Source organism: Crotalus tigris, unplaced genomic scaffold, assembly GCF_016545835.1.
Source record: "Crotalus tigris isolate CLP2741 ecotype Arizona unplaced genomic scaffold, ASM1654583v1 scf7180000019097.2288821080:1192077, whole genome shotgun sequence".
Classification (NCBI taxonomy): domain Eukaryota; kingdom Metazoa; phylum Chordata; class Lepidosauria; order Squamata; family Viperidae; genus Crotalus; species Crotalus tigris.
This window is the reverse complement of record NW_024097373.1, coordinates 754,078-771,679: the sequence shown is the minus strand read 5'-3', so window position 1 is coordinate 771,679 and position 17,602 is coordinate 754,078. Positions and strand designations below refer to the sequence as shown.

The following is a 17,602-nucleotide window of genomic DNA, read 5'->3' as shown; positions in this document are numbered from 1 at the left end:
CAGATAGGCATTTAGTGTATGAATTTTAGATATTTTTGTAGCATAACTTCACTGTGATTTTTACTTCAATACTATTATACACTGGAGATTCCTTATTGGTAAGATATGCTTATTGTTTCTGAACTCGTTTGTTTTTTGTGTTGTTAGAAGAGCAGGAAAGAAGGATTGCGTTTGCTATGTTATATATGCTCTTTGTCATCCATAAAACACAAGAACATCCAGAACTAGATTCATGAAGATCCATAGAATAAGGTGTTGCAGTTGCCTGGGACTTCAGGTTATACAGTATTGTTATATTGTTGACATTGATTTATACAGGATAATTTGTATTAATTTGCTTGTACTGTACATCTAACTTTTAAAAAAATTACTACAGTATTATAACTTATATTCAGACATGCTGTATCCTATCCTGGGTTAACAGAAGCTGAGAATTTGATACCCATTTAACTTATAATTCCAACATGAAATGGTTATCCTAAATGTAGGCAACTTCACACATTCCAGATGTTTGGCCCAGTCAAAGGCCAGTCAGTATGGCCAATGGCAGCTTGTGGGAGCTGCAATGCCCAACACATTTGATTTCCAGGTTGCCTCCTCAGACTTCCACTAACACAGTGGTTCTCAACCTTTTTAATGCCGCGACCCCCAACCGGTCGTAAGTCGAGGACTACTCAACTGGTCGTAAGTCAAGGACTACTCAACTGGTGCAGCATCATTTGCAGAATGGGACTTTTGGCGGGCTCAGCAGGGCAGAGACAGCCTGGACAATTCCTATTGGCTTTTGAAAGCCAATAGAATTAGACTCTATTCAAGAGAGTATATTCTATTGGCTTTCAAAAGCCAATAGAATAAAAGGAAGTAGCACAGCTAAGGAAAAGGGGGAAAAAATGGCGGACTGCATTGTTTGGCGACCCCCGTGAAATGGTCGTTTGACCCCAAATGGGGTCCCGACCCACAGGTTGAGAACCACTGCATTAACATATTCTGGAATACTTTCTTAATATCTTTTAAGACCTTTCTGTAAACATAAGCAAAACAGTACCAAATGTGAGTTGTTTTATTTTAATGTCATTTGTTAGCTGTTCTTTCCTATTTGAATCCATTGGATCTCTATTTAAAAACAGAGTGCATGTCTTACTTTTATAAACATGGCTGAAATTTTCATCAGCAGTAGTGAAACTGCTTGGCATATTTCTATCCTTTTTGTCTTTTCTACTATATGCAGTACGCAGCCCCAAGAAGGCATGCCTGTACATAACCCTGGCTCTCTCCAATATTTCACTTGTATGTTTCAGCTGCAGATCTTCTTTTTTGTCTCCTCAGTATGACTATTAGTTCTGTGGTCCAGAACGTTTCTACATGAAGGACCTGTTCTCTCAAGTAGGAATGCTAGGCTGGTTTTACTTTTACATGAGCCTCAGAGTAGGGACTTCAATACCATATTGCAAAACAGAATTCAAACATTTAGGGATTCTTAGCAAGCCAACATGGTTTACAAATGCCTCTGCCTGAGAAATTTGCTGAAGTGACCCAACATGTCTGGGTAGAAATCTCTCTGTACTGCAAAGCATTCTGGGACATGGACATATTCTAGATCAGTATTTCACAACCTTAGCGACTTTAAGATGTGTAAAACGTTACAGCCAACTCCCAGAATTACTCCAGCCAACTCTCATTCTGGGAGGTGAAAGCCACACACAATAGAATAGCCAAGGTTGAGAAACACTGTTCTAGACACTTTCCATTTAAAATATAACAATTTAATAGGTGAAGAAGCTGCTCTTCCCTCCCCTCTCTCCCCACTCCATTACTTCAAACCAATAGCTGTGGATCTTCAGGAGCAGATCCATTTTCAGGACTATCTGATCAAAGTAGTGGCCAGCAGTAGTCCTCTCAACAGCACTCCCTTAATGCCCTGTGAGAAATGAAATCAGCTGCTTACTGCATGATGCCATCTAGTAGATAAAAATAGGATTCATTTCAAAGGCGCTTCAGACAAGGGTATCAACAAAGAGCTCTGCTGGATTTCAAGAAAGCAGCATTGGGTGAAAATTCTAGCATCTTTGGAAAAACTCTTGACTACTAGCATAGGAAAACATGTTGAAAAATATCCTTGCTCCCAACATGTTAGCATGGGCCACAGAAGTGTCTTCTCCTTGCAAGATGTTACTTGGATAGGCAAGAAGAGCTGATGGCTTTTGTTTTGATTGTCTCAATGGTTAAGCTTTAGGATATGCTTGCCATGGGTCATTCATTAAATCTTGTAATGTAGCAGGAGATTATAATAGATATTATAATGAACCCATTGGAGCAGTGGAAAAAAACCAGCACTGTGGTAAATCTATAAATATGTTAGGAAAAAGCCACTGTGAATGAAGTAATTATTGCAAACTCTATTAATGCTCATAAATGTGTTTAAAATAAGGAAGTAGGATCCATGTGACAGTTATTTAAGGCACAGATGAATGTCGATTTTAACCACACTGCATGTCAAAACTGTCAACATGGCTTTTTTGAAATTATGCGCTAAAAAGGAGAAAAAGGAGGCTTCGTTGTTGTTTCAAACACTTCTGGTCCAACTAAGCCCTGCTTTCCTTTATTTCAGAAACTGACAACTCAGAAGCTATTCATGCCACCAAAAGTAGGCTTTTCTAGAGTACTTCTGGGTTGCAAAAATCTTGATGGCCACTCAGTGTCAGCAGGGAAATTGCAGAATCTAGTGGGGGTTGTCCATATTTTTTGCATCCCAAATTGGTTGCTCACTGTGTCTTTACATTCCTTTCTGTCTTTCATTAGAGGACCGTCTGCAGCAATAGAGAGCACAACCCACAACAAAGATTTGGCTCTGAATTAAATGAACAGTGCAATTCCCCCCCCACCTTCTCTAAATTCAGATGCTTGGCAACTGGCTCATATTTATGACAACTGCAGTGTCCCGGGGTCATATGATCACCTTTTGCGACCTTCTGACAAGCAAAGTCAATGAGGAGGCTGGATTCACTTAACAACAGTGTCCCTAACTTAACTTTCTGAGGCAAGAAAGGTCATAAATTGGGGCAAAAGTCACTTAATAAATGCCTTGCTTAGCAACAGACATTTTGGACTCAATTGTAGTCATAAGTCGAGGACTACAACAAATACACCTAGAGGGAAAGAAAAATTTAAAGACATATCATATCTGAGAAAAAGACAGCAGTTATTGCCAAACATACCAGCCCTCCAAACATAAAGCTCTTCTGTTCCTGCATGCTGACTCAAGCCCCACCCTTGGTTGCTGCTGGATATCCCACCAGAATTTGCAATGATGTCAGCTGCCAAGAAGTGCTGAAGTGTGGAAAGCGCCAAGTGATCCTCTGAGAAGGGATTACTATTCAGTGTCTCAATCTAAGTCAGGCATCTGGACAGACTGAAACTAGAACAGGAGCTTTCTCCAGGATTTCTTCTGAGCTCCAGATACCTTCTTTGAAAATGGACAATGATAGTGAAGGAGGGAGGGAGAGCTTCATCTAAGACCACAGATTGGAAGAGCTGAGTTGATGAGCTGAATTAAGACTGAAAACCAGATGTTCAGCACTCACTATCTAAAATTTCTTGTCCATGCTATTATGAAGGTGGCTATAAAGTAGATCAGGAATCAGCTGGCAGTTCTCTCTCATTTCCCAAAAGTTGTTAGGCTGTTACTACACACACACAGAGAGAGAGAGAGAGAGAGAGAGAGAGACAGACAGACAGACATGTGTATACACATATAACACACACCTCTTACATCAGCTCTTGCATCATCCCTTACAACTTTAGCTAGGTGGAGTGGGGAATGTCAGTCTCCTATTCTGTTAACTCTTGCATGGCAAATTTTCAAGAAATTCCAACTAACAATCAGCTTTACTCATAAATGAGAATTATACTTTTTAAAATCACCAAGGTATTTTTACCAAATTAATAGTATATTTGAAATCTTAGGTATCTTTATTTATGAATAAGTCTTTATGAGTAAATGTGTACATAGGATCGGATTGCCAGAACCACTGTGTTCTGGAGGATTGTTAATTTTTGCAAATTGTTATACAACAGCACTGTATTACATTTTTTCAGCTCCTTGGTTATCTGTAAATTGGAAAGTGAGTTTTGTTCTTTCAAAATCTAAGTTGTGTATTGTTTTCAGTTTGAGGAAACAATATTACCATCGCAAGATTAGATTTTGTAACAGGTTAGGATGGACTATTTTTTGAAGTGTGTGTATGTGTTAATACATTCCAAAGCATGCACACCCATCCACACCCAGCTTCTGAGGAAGGGCCTTCTCTACTGTGTGACTCAGTGCCAAAGCAGGAATTCAAATTATCAACCTTTACCAAGCCTGAAGTCTTGCACAGGGTTACATCTGTTTTGCACGTTTGGTACATATTGCAGCATTTAAAAAGGAAAACACAAAAACAGCGAGTCATCCTCTTGCATCAGACTCTACATCTCACTCCACGTTCTCATTCCTGCTATTGCATGACTTTCAGCAGGTCAGCAGTGAAACTGAGTAGGAAAGCAGACCAGCAGAAAGAATTCAGTTGGGGAACTGCAGTCTCTCTCCCTCTCCCTCTCCCTCTCTCTCTCTCTCTCTCTCCCTCCCTCCTCCCTCTCTCTTTCTCTCCCTTCATCATGGGAATCGCTTAACAATAGCAACTGGAAGTACCAGAACTGCCATCACTAAGTGATGTGGACACATGATGTTGAGCTTTACAACCACATTGATTAATGATGGAAATTCCAATTCCAGTTACCATGATTAAACAAGAACTACTTCTGGGTCCAAGGAAGAGTTCTGAGATAATAGATTATTCTGAGTCTAGTGATGGTTCCAGCAAAAGATAACTTCTGGACTTAGATATTTTTGATATCTACATATTTTTGATATCAATTTACTACCATGATGAAATCCAGAATTTTGGTCGTCATTGTGATTGTAAGTCAAGGCAACATGTGACTGGATTTGATTTTAGCACCATTTTTATGATGGCTGTAAAGAGAGTCACTGGATTGTAAAGTGAATCATGTGGTTGTTAAGTGAGCCACATAGTTCTTAAGCAAATCCATCAAATACAGTAGATGTTGTTTTTTTTGTTTTCAGTTGGAAAATGGCAAAAAAATGTCACCAATTGTGGGTTTCATGATCATGGAATATTGCAGCGTCATGAATGCAAGCCAGTTACCAAATGCCCAAAACTATAATCATGTGACCTGGGAGGTGATAGTCATCCCTGAGGACAGGTCATAAATAGCCTTTTTAAACATCTGTCATAAATGGCTGGCCATAAATCAAGGACTGCCTGTACCTGGTTAAGTGACAAAGAAGTATTTTGTTTGATTTTTGTGAAGAAGGAAATGGGTTGGGAGCTGATCTACATTCAGCTCATCTTATGGTGTAGAATGGAATGGAACTTGACTTGGAAGGAATGCTGTTATGAACATATTTTATCAGAATCGCCCCCTTGTAAAGATCACTGTGTGTTGTGAGCTTTCCTGCATTCACCAAACAATTCATAGATAAGGCAGCTTCCTGTGTTCCTAGCTTGGTCAAAAGGAATATATTTGTGCAAAGAAGCACATACATTTTCAAGTTTCACAGAGTGGGGAAAAGGTTCATTCTAGGCAAATGAATTTGAACTAAGTTGACTTATAATCCTGAACAGATTGACAATGAGGGTGATTGGTCTGGTTCCTGTACAGTTTAATAAACTCACAGGTCTAGAAAGAGTTCTTTAGCCTATGGAGTGTGACTCCTGCTCAATGCACACTGAGGGCAGTACAAATCCAACTTAAAGTATCCTAGACAAATGCTTATCTTCCCCTATCCAAGATAGGACAGCCCATCACCTCTCTGAGTAGTTAGATCCTGTTGAATATACTCTTGAAGAGGATTCCTCCTAACTTTCAATTAACATCTGTAATCTGAATCCATTACTCTGTGTTCTGCCATTCTGGAATGATAGAGAACAGGGCTTCTACTTCTGTGTAACATCCTCTTTGATAATTACCTGAGAAATATATGCAGGAAAACAGGCACATTTTTGATACAATGATTTATCTGATTTTGTTTATAATTTGTTTTACTGAACCAGGACAATACCAATTGCATTTTTTAAAAAGCAACACTATTGTATGCTAGAGCAAGGCTTTTCAACCAGTGGTACGGGTACCACCTGTGGTACATTGGCACCTGGCAGGTGATACGCGAACATCCTAGAAAAGTGATAGCGGGGGAGGGGAATGAGCTGAACCGGTGGCAGCACTGCACAAGCCTGAGCGAGAGACGGCTAGAGTTGTAGGGCTGTCAGGGCTCAGCGGAAGCACCAGGATCAGCGCCAGGCTCCAGCTGGAGCTCGGCGCATCCTGGCACTTCTGCTGAGCCCTGAAGAAGCACCAGTCAGCTGGAAAGCAGCACTGATCCTGGCACTTCTGCTGAGCCCAGAAGAAGTGCCAATCAGCTGGAATGTTGCAGTATCTCCATAGTCTTGTGATTTACATTCAGATGCTTGGCAACTAATTCATATTTATGACAGTCACAGTGTCCCAGGGTCATGTGAAGTGACCAAAACCTGCTGCAACCCTCCAGCAGATGGGGGAAATCAAAACCAAACACCCCCCCACCCCCACTGCCAATTCTTAACAGAAATGCTCACAACAATGAAAACCTCGGACAGGAGGAAGAGCGCCACCGGGCGGGCAGGTAGGTGTCCTGCTCGGCTGTGGCTCGGGGAGCACTTTTTTCAGTGCCATTGTAACTTCAAACAGTCACTAAGCGAACTGTTGTAAGTCAAGGACTACCTGTATTTCATCACTTTTTTCCTCTTTTTTTCCGGTCATCAAGTTTTTGACACCTTGCCAGGCGACTGGTGGTACTTGGCTACAATGGGTGAAAAGGTTGAAAAGCCCTGTGCTAGAGCAAACAAAGTGAGTTTTCAGGTGCAAGAGCACCAACCTAAGATAGAGAACTCATAATGAATAATGGGCTACTAAGGAATAAAGTTTCTGCTCAAGAGAGAATATTCCAGAGCAGCAACTGAATTTTGCATAAGGCTCAGTTTAAGAGCTTAGAGTAGACCAAACTAGAGCTTCCAATTGTTGAAGGAAAAGTCTTCATCATGGTTCAGTCCAAGCTGGGAATAAACAACATGGTGACTGCTTTAGAAAGAAGGTTGCAGTTTATTAGGAAGAGGACAGCCAGACAGAAAGATGGCTCTGGAAGAAAAGAGCGAGAGCACATGTAGGGAGTGGGTTTTTATATCCTCTGGGGCTCTTGAGGTTGTTTCCTGTTCCTGTTTGACGCTTTGTATTTCCCGTGTCATGTATTTTGACCTGAGTCTGAGTGTGCCCCTTTGGCATCTGTGGGTTAATCCTATTATGTTCTGTCTTAGAATTTGGGTGGGATATGTAGATTTTAGGTGTCTTTGTCTTCCTAAGCTTCTAGCTGGGGGCCTCCAACCTTCCTGAATGGTTTACATCTGTATTTCTACAGAGCTGGTTTCTGATTGGGAGAGGGAGACATGGGGCTATTAAGAAAAAACTGGGCATGCTTTTCTGCCTCTTTAAGATCCTTTGAGGAAATATATTTTTCTGTCCTTTTAATATTTCCTTCTCTGAGGGGCTGACTTTCCACACAGTTCTGGCCTGAAAAAAAAATCTAAATAACCACTAGGCAGAAGCAAAGAGCAATATATCTGGAGAATTCTGGGTGTTGGAAGTCCATACACCTTCAAATTGACAAAAGAAATGTAAGTTTGCAATTTTGGAAAAGTGAGTGTGTGTATATATATATTATGTGCACAAATGTTCATAAACATTTATGAGCATTTAAATGTGGTATATAGATGCAGATGTGCCTTTATATATTAACTATATTTGTAATGATTCTGTTGCTATTTATTTCATTGATAGCTCTGGATTTCTTGTCTTTTTTCTTGCATGGTGTATCACAACTGGGAGGGAATACAAGAGTTTAAGTCTCAAATCAAAGTTGGAAAAAGGTATTCATTCCACAACTTTCCTGCCCTCTGATCTATTCTAATGCAAGGCAAGCAAATGCGATTCAGCATAGTGTGATGGATCATTTGACACTCAAGAGTGAATTTTTACTTTCCTATTTTCTCATTTTCAAGAAACATTTTTAGATAATGCTGGGTAAAGGATGTTCTAATGCAGTGGTTCTCAACTTTTCTAATGCCATGACCCCATAATACAGTTCCCCATGTTGTGGTGATCCCCAACCACTTATAAATCACCGGGTGCCAGGGGTGTGGCCAAAGAAAAGGGGGAAAAATGGCGGACAGCCTTGTTTGGCGACCCCCGTAAAATGGTTCGACCCCAAATGGGGTCCCGACCCACAGGTTGAGAACCACTGTTCTAATGTTTGAATGTTTTTCTTCATTTATGTTATTGTAAACATCTCTAAGTTGTAGAGAGGTTGGGCAACCCTTTGATAAAGTATCACCTTCTCCACCTGTGGGGCTTCTTTTTGGATTTGAAATCTCAGGAAGTTGTATGACTGCACTTTATATGGCTCACAAGCATGACTGGGTTCTGGTTACTGGGACATATCTAAGGGCTCTAGGTTAAAGACTACTACCGGTATAAACTGAAATGATGCAAGTATGTCTCTTATGGTATATTTCTTATAGTGGCTAAGATAATCCATTTATTAAAGGTTTTACACATTATCATTCTACAATTTTAACAGAACACTGAAGAAGTTTGGGGTTTTCCAGTTACCAAGTGCCAATTACTGTGTTTGCCAGCTATAATGTTGTTTCTAATAGTGTGGCATTGCCCTCTAGTGGCTTGAATATATATGCACATTGTTCCTAGTCCCAAATAATAGTTTTTAAATAATTTGCCTTTAAAAAGAATATAGCGCTTAACTTTGTCAATAAGACGTAGCAACTCTATCATCTTGTTTTCAATTTCTGTTTTCATGTAGCAAATGTAACATATTAGTACCCTACTCAAATTTGATAATCCTCAGCATTAAAATCCATGAAGGGTGTAGTTAAAAACAGGCAAATCTTTGCAATCTAAATAAATCATGTTTGTTGATCCAAGTGACTGAGCCTAGAGAATGTATATCATAGAAGGGATGGATTTAAAGAATGGATAACATGCAACAGTTGCTTCACATTCGTTTCCTGATAATAGAAAATAGAAACAGTACAAATATTAATCACAATAATATTCTCTGCATATTTTCATAGTTTTCATTCAGTTGGATAAGAAAGACAAATGGAACTTGCTTTCAAACTTTCTTTTAAAGTAGAAGAGCATTTTCACGAAGATGTTAGTGAGTGGAGTATGAGGTTTTTCATCCCATACTATGAGATAGTGAAGAAGTACATGAGAATAATCTGTGTTTCACTGCACTTTCATCATACACTCTTCGGCTTCCCACACTTCTGATAAATCTTGTGGGAAAATATCAATAGAACTCTCCTGAACTGAAATTTTACAATAGTGACTCTCCTGCTACTAAGAGACATTGCCGCCCTTGAGTTAACAGTTGGTTGCTTCCTCTTGGACAAATATAGAGAAATCATTCACTCAACTTCTGGAGAATTGCAAAAAGCCATGCATGTAATAACTTCCAAGATATTCCCAGTATCTGAAAAGAGAAAAATCTATTTCTATCTAACAGGATGGAGCCAGAAAAATTTTGGGGGGGGGGGGAATTTCTCCAGAACAGCTGAAATGTAGCACTGCCAGAAAACAGGGCTATCCAGTGATGGGTGGAAACCGCAAATTTCTTTAGGCTAAGGCATTATTTTATAAATACTGTAATCAAATAATTGCAAAAGGTATTTTAAAGCAGATATAGGGATGTATGAACCTTAATTGGCTGCTAATTAATGAAATGAGGGTTTCATTAATACTATTACTACAGTATTTTTAGTACATCTGTCTGATGCGTAAAAATCACTTGTGAAAGAAAACATTCAACCCATTTCAAAGTGCTTCTCAAACTGACCTGCAGGAATGAAACTTGTTTTAAGAAGAAAAATAAAAAAGGCATAGCAAAGCAGAAATCATTAACAATATATCACATATGTTATCAAATGAGACATAATTTTCTTTTGATATATCCAAAGTCATTTAATGAGGTAGATTTGAGTCTTAAAGATTATTTTATTTTGTCCACAAGAAAGGAGTAGTAAGTGAAATACAATCAGATATACACATGAGGTACCAAATATCAGATCCACATAGTTATTATAATCAGTGGTTAATGCATCCAGTTGGGTGTCAGGAGAATGAGTGAAAGGCTATGACGGTATAGACGCTACCCTAAGCCATGCTGTGCACACTGTACTTCTGCTGCAAAATTGTAGACCTGGTTTTTGTGGAATTCAGTGCTAGAGAGGAAGAATTTTGAAATACACACTGTAGCAAGTATATCCATTTGAATACTAAGATAAATAAAGAATCAGACTTTTAATGTTTCTTACATTAAAATTATATTAATTCAATCTTAAAATGCTAGGCAAAATAGGTTAGTATTATTAATTTCCAGTAAACATTTTCAATGTCACCTTGCTACTCCTAAAAACAGCAGCTCTGTACTCCTCTGCTCAGACTTATGCCCTATCTCTCCTCTTTATGGACTTTACTACAAAGCAGGGAACTCTGTAACAGAAAGACACAGACTTTCTACTACTAGTTTGTGGAAATAATGCACAGTTGGTGGGAAAAACTCAAAGTTCATACTGAATGTTGAGTAGAAGAAATAGACAGACAGACAGACAGGACCCACCATCCTGGAAGGAGGCATAGATAACATCAGTCAAGAATCACTGATTCAACTGGATATTGCTAATACCCAATTATTAGCAGGATGGTTTGTCAAATTGTATGTTTTATATGGTCTTAAGGATTTTGTATAAGTAATATGCAGTGGAATTGAACATGGGACTCCTTGTCACCAGATACTGCTCTTCTCTTAAGCTTTTGCATTTAGTTAGCCAAATAATTAGCTAAAGAAAAATAACTGCTTCTCCACTGACGCTGAAACAGAACACTTTGGGGGTCAAAATAATTTCAACACATAAACTACAGTTTTATCATGCATATCAATATTACTAACTAACCAATGGTAAGAGTATGATAAAATAGAAAGCATTCATCCTCAAAGATATGAAGCCATTTTAGGTCCATTATATTTTTCAGTTTTTAGATACCTTTCTGGTTCTTTGTAGTTGTCACGGGATTGCCAAGTTATTGTTAAAACTCATCCTTAATAGTGAAATGTGGCTGATCTTCAGGTTTAAAGTTTGGGTTAGGACTGCCATCTTCATTGAGAATTCTTCGGGCAGTGTAGCCAACAATAGGATATTTGGCTTTGTAAACATTACTAAAGGTCTCATCCAGAGAGTGCAACTGTTCTTCTGTGAGTCCCGTCTCAATGAATTGCAATTGTGTAAAGAAAGAAAGATGGAGAGAAAAAGGGTGGGTAGACAGAACAAATACAATGATTATTGCATACCTCCATGCTATGTAATGTGAATGCAAAGGACTACTAACTGCACCGAACAAGGTTTTTCAGAGTTCTGTACCTTTTCTATTTTTAAATCCCTCTCACATCCCACTGTCTTTAATGACCCTGTACAAGGATTAGATCACTAGGACCAATAAAACCGTGTGCAAATAAAACCATTACTTGTGGCTTCAGATCAAGCTATGCTGAAAAGATCTTTTTCTTACTGTATCATAAGTGAGATCCGCTGGATCAAGGGACATTTTTGCAACACTTCGGGTTGAATCTTTGCCAGCTAGTACATTGTATGGTGCTCCTTTCCCATAAAATTCTGTTGGGGAAAAATAACACAAATAGCAGTTAAGTGCAGGACTTAAGATTTTTAGGATCTCTCTCTCTCTCTCTCTCTCTCACACACACACACACACACACACACGTGTGTGTGTAGTCTGATATATTTAAAGATTACACCTCTTTTAAGAACTATCGTAAATTACATCCCAGAGACTTCATTGTTCACAAGCCTAGAATTAAGTGTTGATATATTCTGAGACTTCTAGAAATTGGTTTGTTTTATCCTGGCTTTGCATGATACCAGGCCCTAAAAAGTTCAAAAACTAGTAAGCATGAAATGTTGTCTTATCTTCAACTCTGTAACAAGAGAAGAAGGTCCATCTTTCAGGTTGTCTTGAACCAACAATAATATAAATATCCTAAACTGCTGAAATTCTCAACATTATAAAGCCTTAACAACAACGCACAGAAAGAGCTGACATACAATGGCATACAATGAATAATATAAGAGGTAGATTAGGGGGTGAAATGGTGACCAGAAAGGGAAAGGGAAATAAAAGATGAGAAATGAAAATGAAGTACACAATTTATCCAACCAGGAGCAACCCAAGCTTGACTGCATTCTTTGAGCTGTTATCCAAAATACTTGGAAAATACCAAATTGAACAAGGCAACCATACATTTGGATGATCCTAAAACTGGGAAAAAGAAAATGCCCACTGGAAACTACATTCACAGAATATAAGGACTTACTTCTAATAGTAAGAAAGATGGAACCCTCACTCTGTGTCAAATTTCTGTATTATTTGGTCTTACGTCATACATGGTGGAACTGCATCCTCTCTTACTATCTCCCAAAATTCTTCTCAAAAATACTATGAGTGGTAGGAATCGAATAACTGGATTCCCAAACTTTCCTTACATAACTGCCCATTCCCAGCTATTTGTATACATATGTGTTTATTCGTCAAACAAAAATTACTAAGCAATGAAAAAAATAATAAAATGTGCCAGGGATGATAGGCATGTTAGTGCACTTACACATGCTCCCTTAGGGATCTCTTAAATGTGGGTTGAGGTTCACAAAAGTTAAGTTGGAATTAAAACTATGAAAGTTAGTGGCTGAGTCAATTGAACCAGATGCGATATTCCAGATTTGGACAACACTGTTACAAAAACTGATTTTTTTACAATCAAGTTTAAAGCAGTTTACATTAAGTTTAAAGCGGTTGTTCACAAACATTACATTACAATTAAAGCTAAAAAGTCATTTGCAGGTAAAATGTTACTATGTACAATTTTGTATGCAATACCTAGGTCTGACCACAAGTGTCGCAGTTCTAACCTATCCAAACCAAGAATTTCCAGTCTAGTAGCAAAAGGTATTCTATGATGGCAAGAAGAGTGCATTTGCCATATACTTTTGCATACATGCGATTTATGTCCCCTTTTAATAACCCTATGGCAACTACAGACAAAGGTGTATGAATACTATATTGATATTGGGGATTATTCATCCTTACTGCTTTATGGATTTATTGCATATGTAAAGGGATGTGCATTAAAACTATTTATAAGTTATCAGATGGGATTTTGAGATAAACTAATCAGGACTGAGATAAACAATCAGATTTGGATTGGGTTACTGAATCTTTTGAAGCAGCAATATTTTTTCAAACTGTTCACATTCCTCTCAGGACCCTGGTTTGAAACTGAACTCTTTAATGAGTAAAGGCAAAACAGGCAGAAATGATTGAGGGTTTGAAATCCAGAGGAAAGCAAGTAAGAACTTTCTCCCCTTGGTTTTAAGCAGTGGCAAAATGAATATTCCTGGGGCAGCAGCATTGGGCTGCTAACCGGAGAAGATCTAGATCAGTAGTAGAGAACCTATGGCATGGGTGCCAGAGGCGGCACTCAGAGCCCTCTCTGTGGGCACGCACGCCGTCGCCCCAGTCCTAGGCCTTCAGCTGGGTTTTATAAAACCTTTTCACTTTAGGCCTCCACCACCGTGTACAAAAAAAAAAAAAGGTTCAATCAATCAGTCAATTTCAATTTCTCACGGGAAAAAAAAATCTTGCAAAGTTGGAATTGATTGATTGAACTTTTTAGTCCCACCCAGTCTGTTGTTACCACCACAGCCATGCCCACCCAATGGGCCACACCCACCCGGCACCTGACGATACATAAGTGGGTTTTGGGTTGCAGTTTGGGCACTTGGTCTCTAAAAGGTTTGCCATCACTGATCTAGATTATTCTTCAGATGAAATTAGCACAGAAGGCTGCTGAATGGATAAAATTTGCCATTATAGACAAGAGCTGTCTTTCTTTGACACAGATAAGAGCAATCTGTGGCCTTCTCAGCTAATGCTGGACTGTAAGTCCCAGGATTGCTCACTATCAATCATGTTGATTGGAGCTGATAGGAGCTGAAATTCAACAACAAATGGAAAGCTAATGCTATCCAGCTCTGGAATTAAGGATAATAAACATCTGAAAAATAATTTTAAAAAAATAGCAGCATTCATAAATGAGAGGAAGGCCTTTTCAGCATATCCTTGGGCAGTTGCCCTTGCTCTTTAAAAGGGCCATCTGGTTGAGGTAACAACACTGAGACATACTGGTACTTCTTATTGTGAACCATACTGAAGGGGGAAAACATTCTGCTTATAATGTGAACTTACCTTTTCCAGAAGTGACATCAAACACCACACCCTTCACAGCTATGTAAATAGGTTCATCCTCCTGAAAAGTACAATTTATATACTTTATCATGAAATGTACTGATATTCAAGAAATACCAACAGCATACTGTTTGCCTAGTCATTCTTTCTTTCCAAGAAAGCCAAAATTTGCTTACTGGAACTTGAAGTTTCTTATCTTTAAAGAGGAAAGCCTGTTCCCATTAACAAAGAGATGCTCTAAAACAGACATGTCAAACTTGCAACGTCATTTGACATCGCGCAACGTATTGGAACTTTTTCCCCATTGCCGGCAATTGGGTGGGTGTGGTTTCGCCATGACGCATCCGGCTCGCGGGCCGGCAGTTTGACACTCCTGCTCTAAAAAGAAAGGCTGCAGCATAAACCTGAGCAGAGAAATCTCTGATTGGTGTAAATGAAAAGGAAAATCCATAGCACTGAATGTACTAGATGTAGAGTGGTTGCTAATGGGTGAAGGATTTGTGGTTCTCCAGAGGTGGTGGATGAATTCTGGAACCCAAAACTCTTTACTCTTGGCCATGATAGCTGGTGTTGCTCGATGTTATACTTTAAACGCAGCTGGAAGGCCCTGGTTTCACTGCTTTTGAAAATCTCCACATCTAATTTCTTTGTTAATGAATAAATATAATGGAAGTTATCATATCCTTTATGATATATAATGTGCAAATGAAAGTTCTGAATACAAAGGTATAATATTTGTACAAAACATCCCCCAATTTTTTAAATGAAGAGGAAACAGCAAACAAAGAAGTCCTTACTGCATACATATTTGAAATGGCTTTAATATTTACAATCAATCTTGGTTTTCTTTCTTTTGCCTTTAGGGGTTCCTATATGCATAAGAAACCGTATTTTCAGTTTTCCACAAGGCTATGTTACCAATTGCTTTTTTTAATTACAGTGTTGCAGAAGTAATCCAAAGCTCCTTGCTGCCTGTCATGAGCATCTTTCTAAAGACCGCAGAACTAGTAGGGCTTCTAATCATGGCCATTTTTAGGAGCAAAACTGCAAGCCCTAAAGGCACTCATTTTCCCCTTAAAATGCCAGGGCTCCCCAAAACAGACCTTAAAATGCATTTATTTTTGCATTGGGGTCCAACTCTACACAAACATATGTGTGTGTGTTGTGTGTGTGTTTGTGTAATTTACAGTGCCACAAAACTAAAGAAAAGATGCTACAACAAAGTTTTGGAGACAGTGTGAAACCTCACTGCTGTGTCTTAACAGCATATTTTAATGCTGTACAAAATCTTCCTTACTGTTTCTTGTGGATTATCAAGGCTGTTAACTACAAGGCAAACAAAAAACAGAAAAAACGCCGCCTAACAAACTTCGCAAGTTCAAAGAGATTGCAGCTCCCCAACCCGCCCTCCGCAGAACTTCAGTCCCCTCCAGCGAAAGCTCCAAGGCGGGATCAAAACGCCCACAACTGCTCCAGTCCTGTTATTGCAACGGAGGCCAGAGGCGCAGTTTCTGCGACCGAGAATAGATCTTTCCCCCAGAGAAAGCGGCTCGAGCCGGCCTTCGTTGCCGAGAAGGCCCGTCCCGCCAACCATTCGGGCGCCGAGGGGGCAGCCTTTCCGAAAGCTTTGCCTACCTTGTGTCCGTCGTACCTGGCCAGCTCGCCTTCCGTGAAGAGGCGCACCGGTCTCTGCGACGGCGGGGGCTTGAAGCGGAGCTCCTGCTCGCATCGCGCCTCTCGAGAGCACGCGAGGGTCAACGCTAGCAGGGCAAGCGCCAGGCGGCGGCCTTGGGCCATGGCGCTCAGGCGGCGGACGGCTTCCAAATCCAGCCGGGATAGGAGGCTGGCGGGGGAAACGCCTTCTCGGGCCTCCTTGTCTATTCATCCACTTCGTTTATACGTCGCCTCAGCCCTAAAGCTCCAGAGAGTCCTTCCTGCTCCTTCTTTTTGCTTAGTTCGAACGAGCTATGGATGGCTCTCGGATGCGAGCGTCATTCAGCTGTTGAAAACAAAACAAAAAAGTTCACTGGCGGGAAGAGAAAAAAAATCCCTCTTACCTGATTCTTTGACTGATTAAAGCAATTTTGCACCTTGTAATGCTAATGTAAAGTCTAGTTACAGATTTGGAATGAATGACTCCAGGTAGTCAGATGGTGCTATTCGTCCGTAGTTCTGAATTCGAGATGGCCTATCTCGGAATAAGGCTGAAAGTGTAATTAAAAGGCACTACAAGTGAAAACATTTAAAAATAACTGTAAACATTTTTTTATTCTTGTTTTGTTTTCCATGTTAGAAACGGGTTATAATATTGTTAAAGTGAATGGTGGGACTTAAAGCTGAAAATGTCTGCCGACTAACACGCCTGATTTCAGAAATATATTTAAATGCCCATTTTTTTTCCTAACAATGCATCAGTGCTCCGGTGCCGACTGCTTGATTTACCCTTCACCAAGTACAATGTGCTGTGGTTTGTTTTCTTAGTTGTCTCTTATTAACTCTTCAAGCACTGCAAACCAAGCCTAATCATGTTTGCTTAAATCCTACTTTATCTATAAAACATCAAATTGACTGGTCTGGAAGCCATCCAAGATCTTTGTGCAACAAGTGGCTTTAAGTGATTAAAATGAGTCATTATTACTTGTACAGTAAGGTATATAATAATAAAGAGGCAATTACTACTACTGCTAGCAGGAGTACTAACATTCAAGAGAATTGACAATACTCTCCAGAATTCACCTGTGTCATATTACAGGAAACTTTCTTTGCTGCCATGTGGTGCTCATCTGGATGTCTGCAGGCCAGGTATGGGTATGATAGCTTTAATGAAGTCTGCTATCTACAAGTTTTGAGTTTAAAAAGTTAAACTTCTTTAAATAGCTTGTTTGACGTTCTTTACAGAAATATTTGCACGTATTTGCTTTAGTGTAAATCCTGTTTATTGGGACATGCTTCCAAGTCTATCTTCAACCTTGTACACATTAATTAAAATAAATCCCATTTAACGGATTATTTATATTGTGCTAAATTTGTTAGATATATACTGTTAACGGATGCTGGTCACTCAATTTGTTGCAGCTCTAGATAAAACCGCTCTACCTCCCGCTTACGTTCTTCATTC

General features: G+C 39.4%; 1 protein-coding gene across 2 annotated transcripts; it reads right to left on the bottom strand.

Moving 5' to 3' along the window:
- Positions 1-8,476: 8,476 nt before the first annotated feature.
- Positions 8,477-17,523, bottom strand: NENF (neudesin neurotrophic factor). Of its 2 annotated transcripts, none has more exons than XM_039359622.1 (6): positions 17,221-17,523; positions 16,120-16,483; positions 14,485-14,545; positions 11,737-11,840; positions 11,214-11,433; positions 8,477-9,173 (listed from the first exon to the last, which is right to left on the bottom strand). In XM_039359622.1, the coding sequence occupies exons 2-5, from the start codon at positions 16,279-16,281 to the stop codon at positions 11,257-11,259; spliced, it is 504 nt and encodes a 167-aa protein (XP_039215556.1). In that variant the 5' UTR covers positions 16,282-16,483; positions 17,221-17,523; the 3' UTR covers positions 8,477-9,173; positions 11,214-11,256. The 2 variants fall into 2 exon arrangements, with proteins under 2 accessions (XP_039215556.1, XP_039215555.1); XM_039359621.1 differs by lacking the exon at positions 8,477-9,173 and adding an exon at positions 10,145-10,391.
- Between the last annotated feature and the right edge of the window lie 79 nt (positions 17,524-17,602).

Bases quoted from the DNA above. Each gene is read 5' to 3' on its own strand.
- NENF (XM_039359622.1), bottom strand. From the start codon at position 16,281: ATGGCCCAAGGCCGCCGCCTGGCGCTTGCCCTGCTAGCGTTGACCCTC. The intron at 14,546-16,119 runs GTAGGCAAAGCT...TGTACTTTTCAG, and splicing joins CCAGGTACGACGGACACAAG to GAGGATGAACCTATTTACAT. The intron at 11,841-14,484 runs GTAAGTTCACAT...TTTCCCCAACAG, and splicing joins TGATGTCACTTCTGGAAAAG to AATTTTATGGGAAAGGAGCA.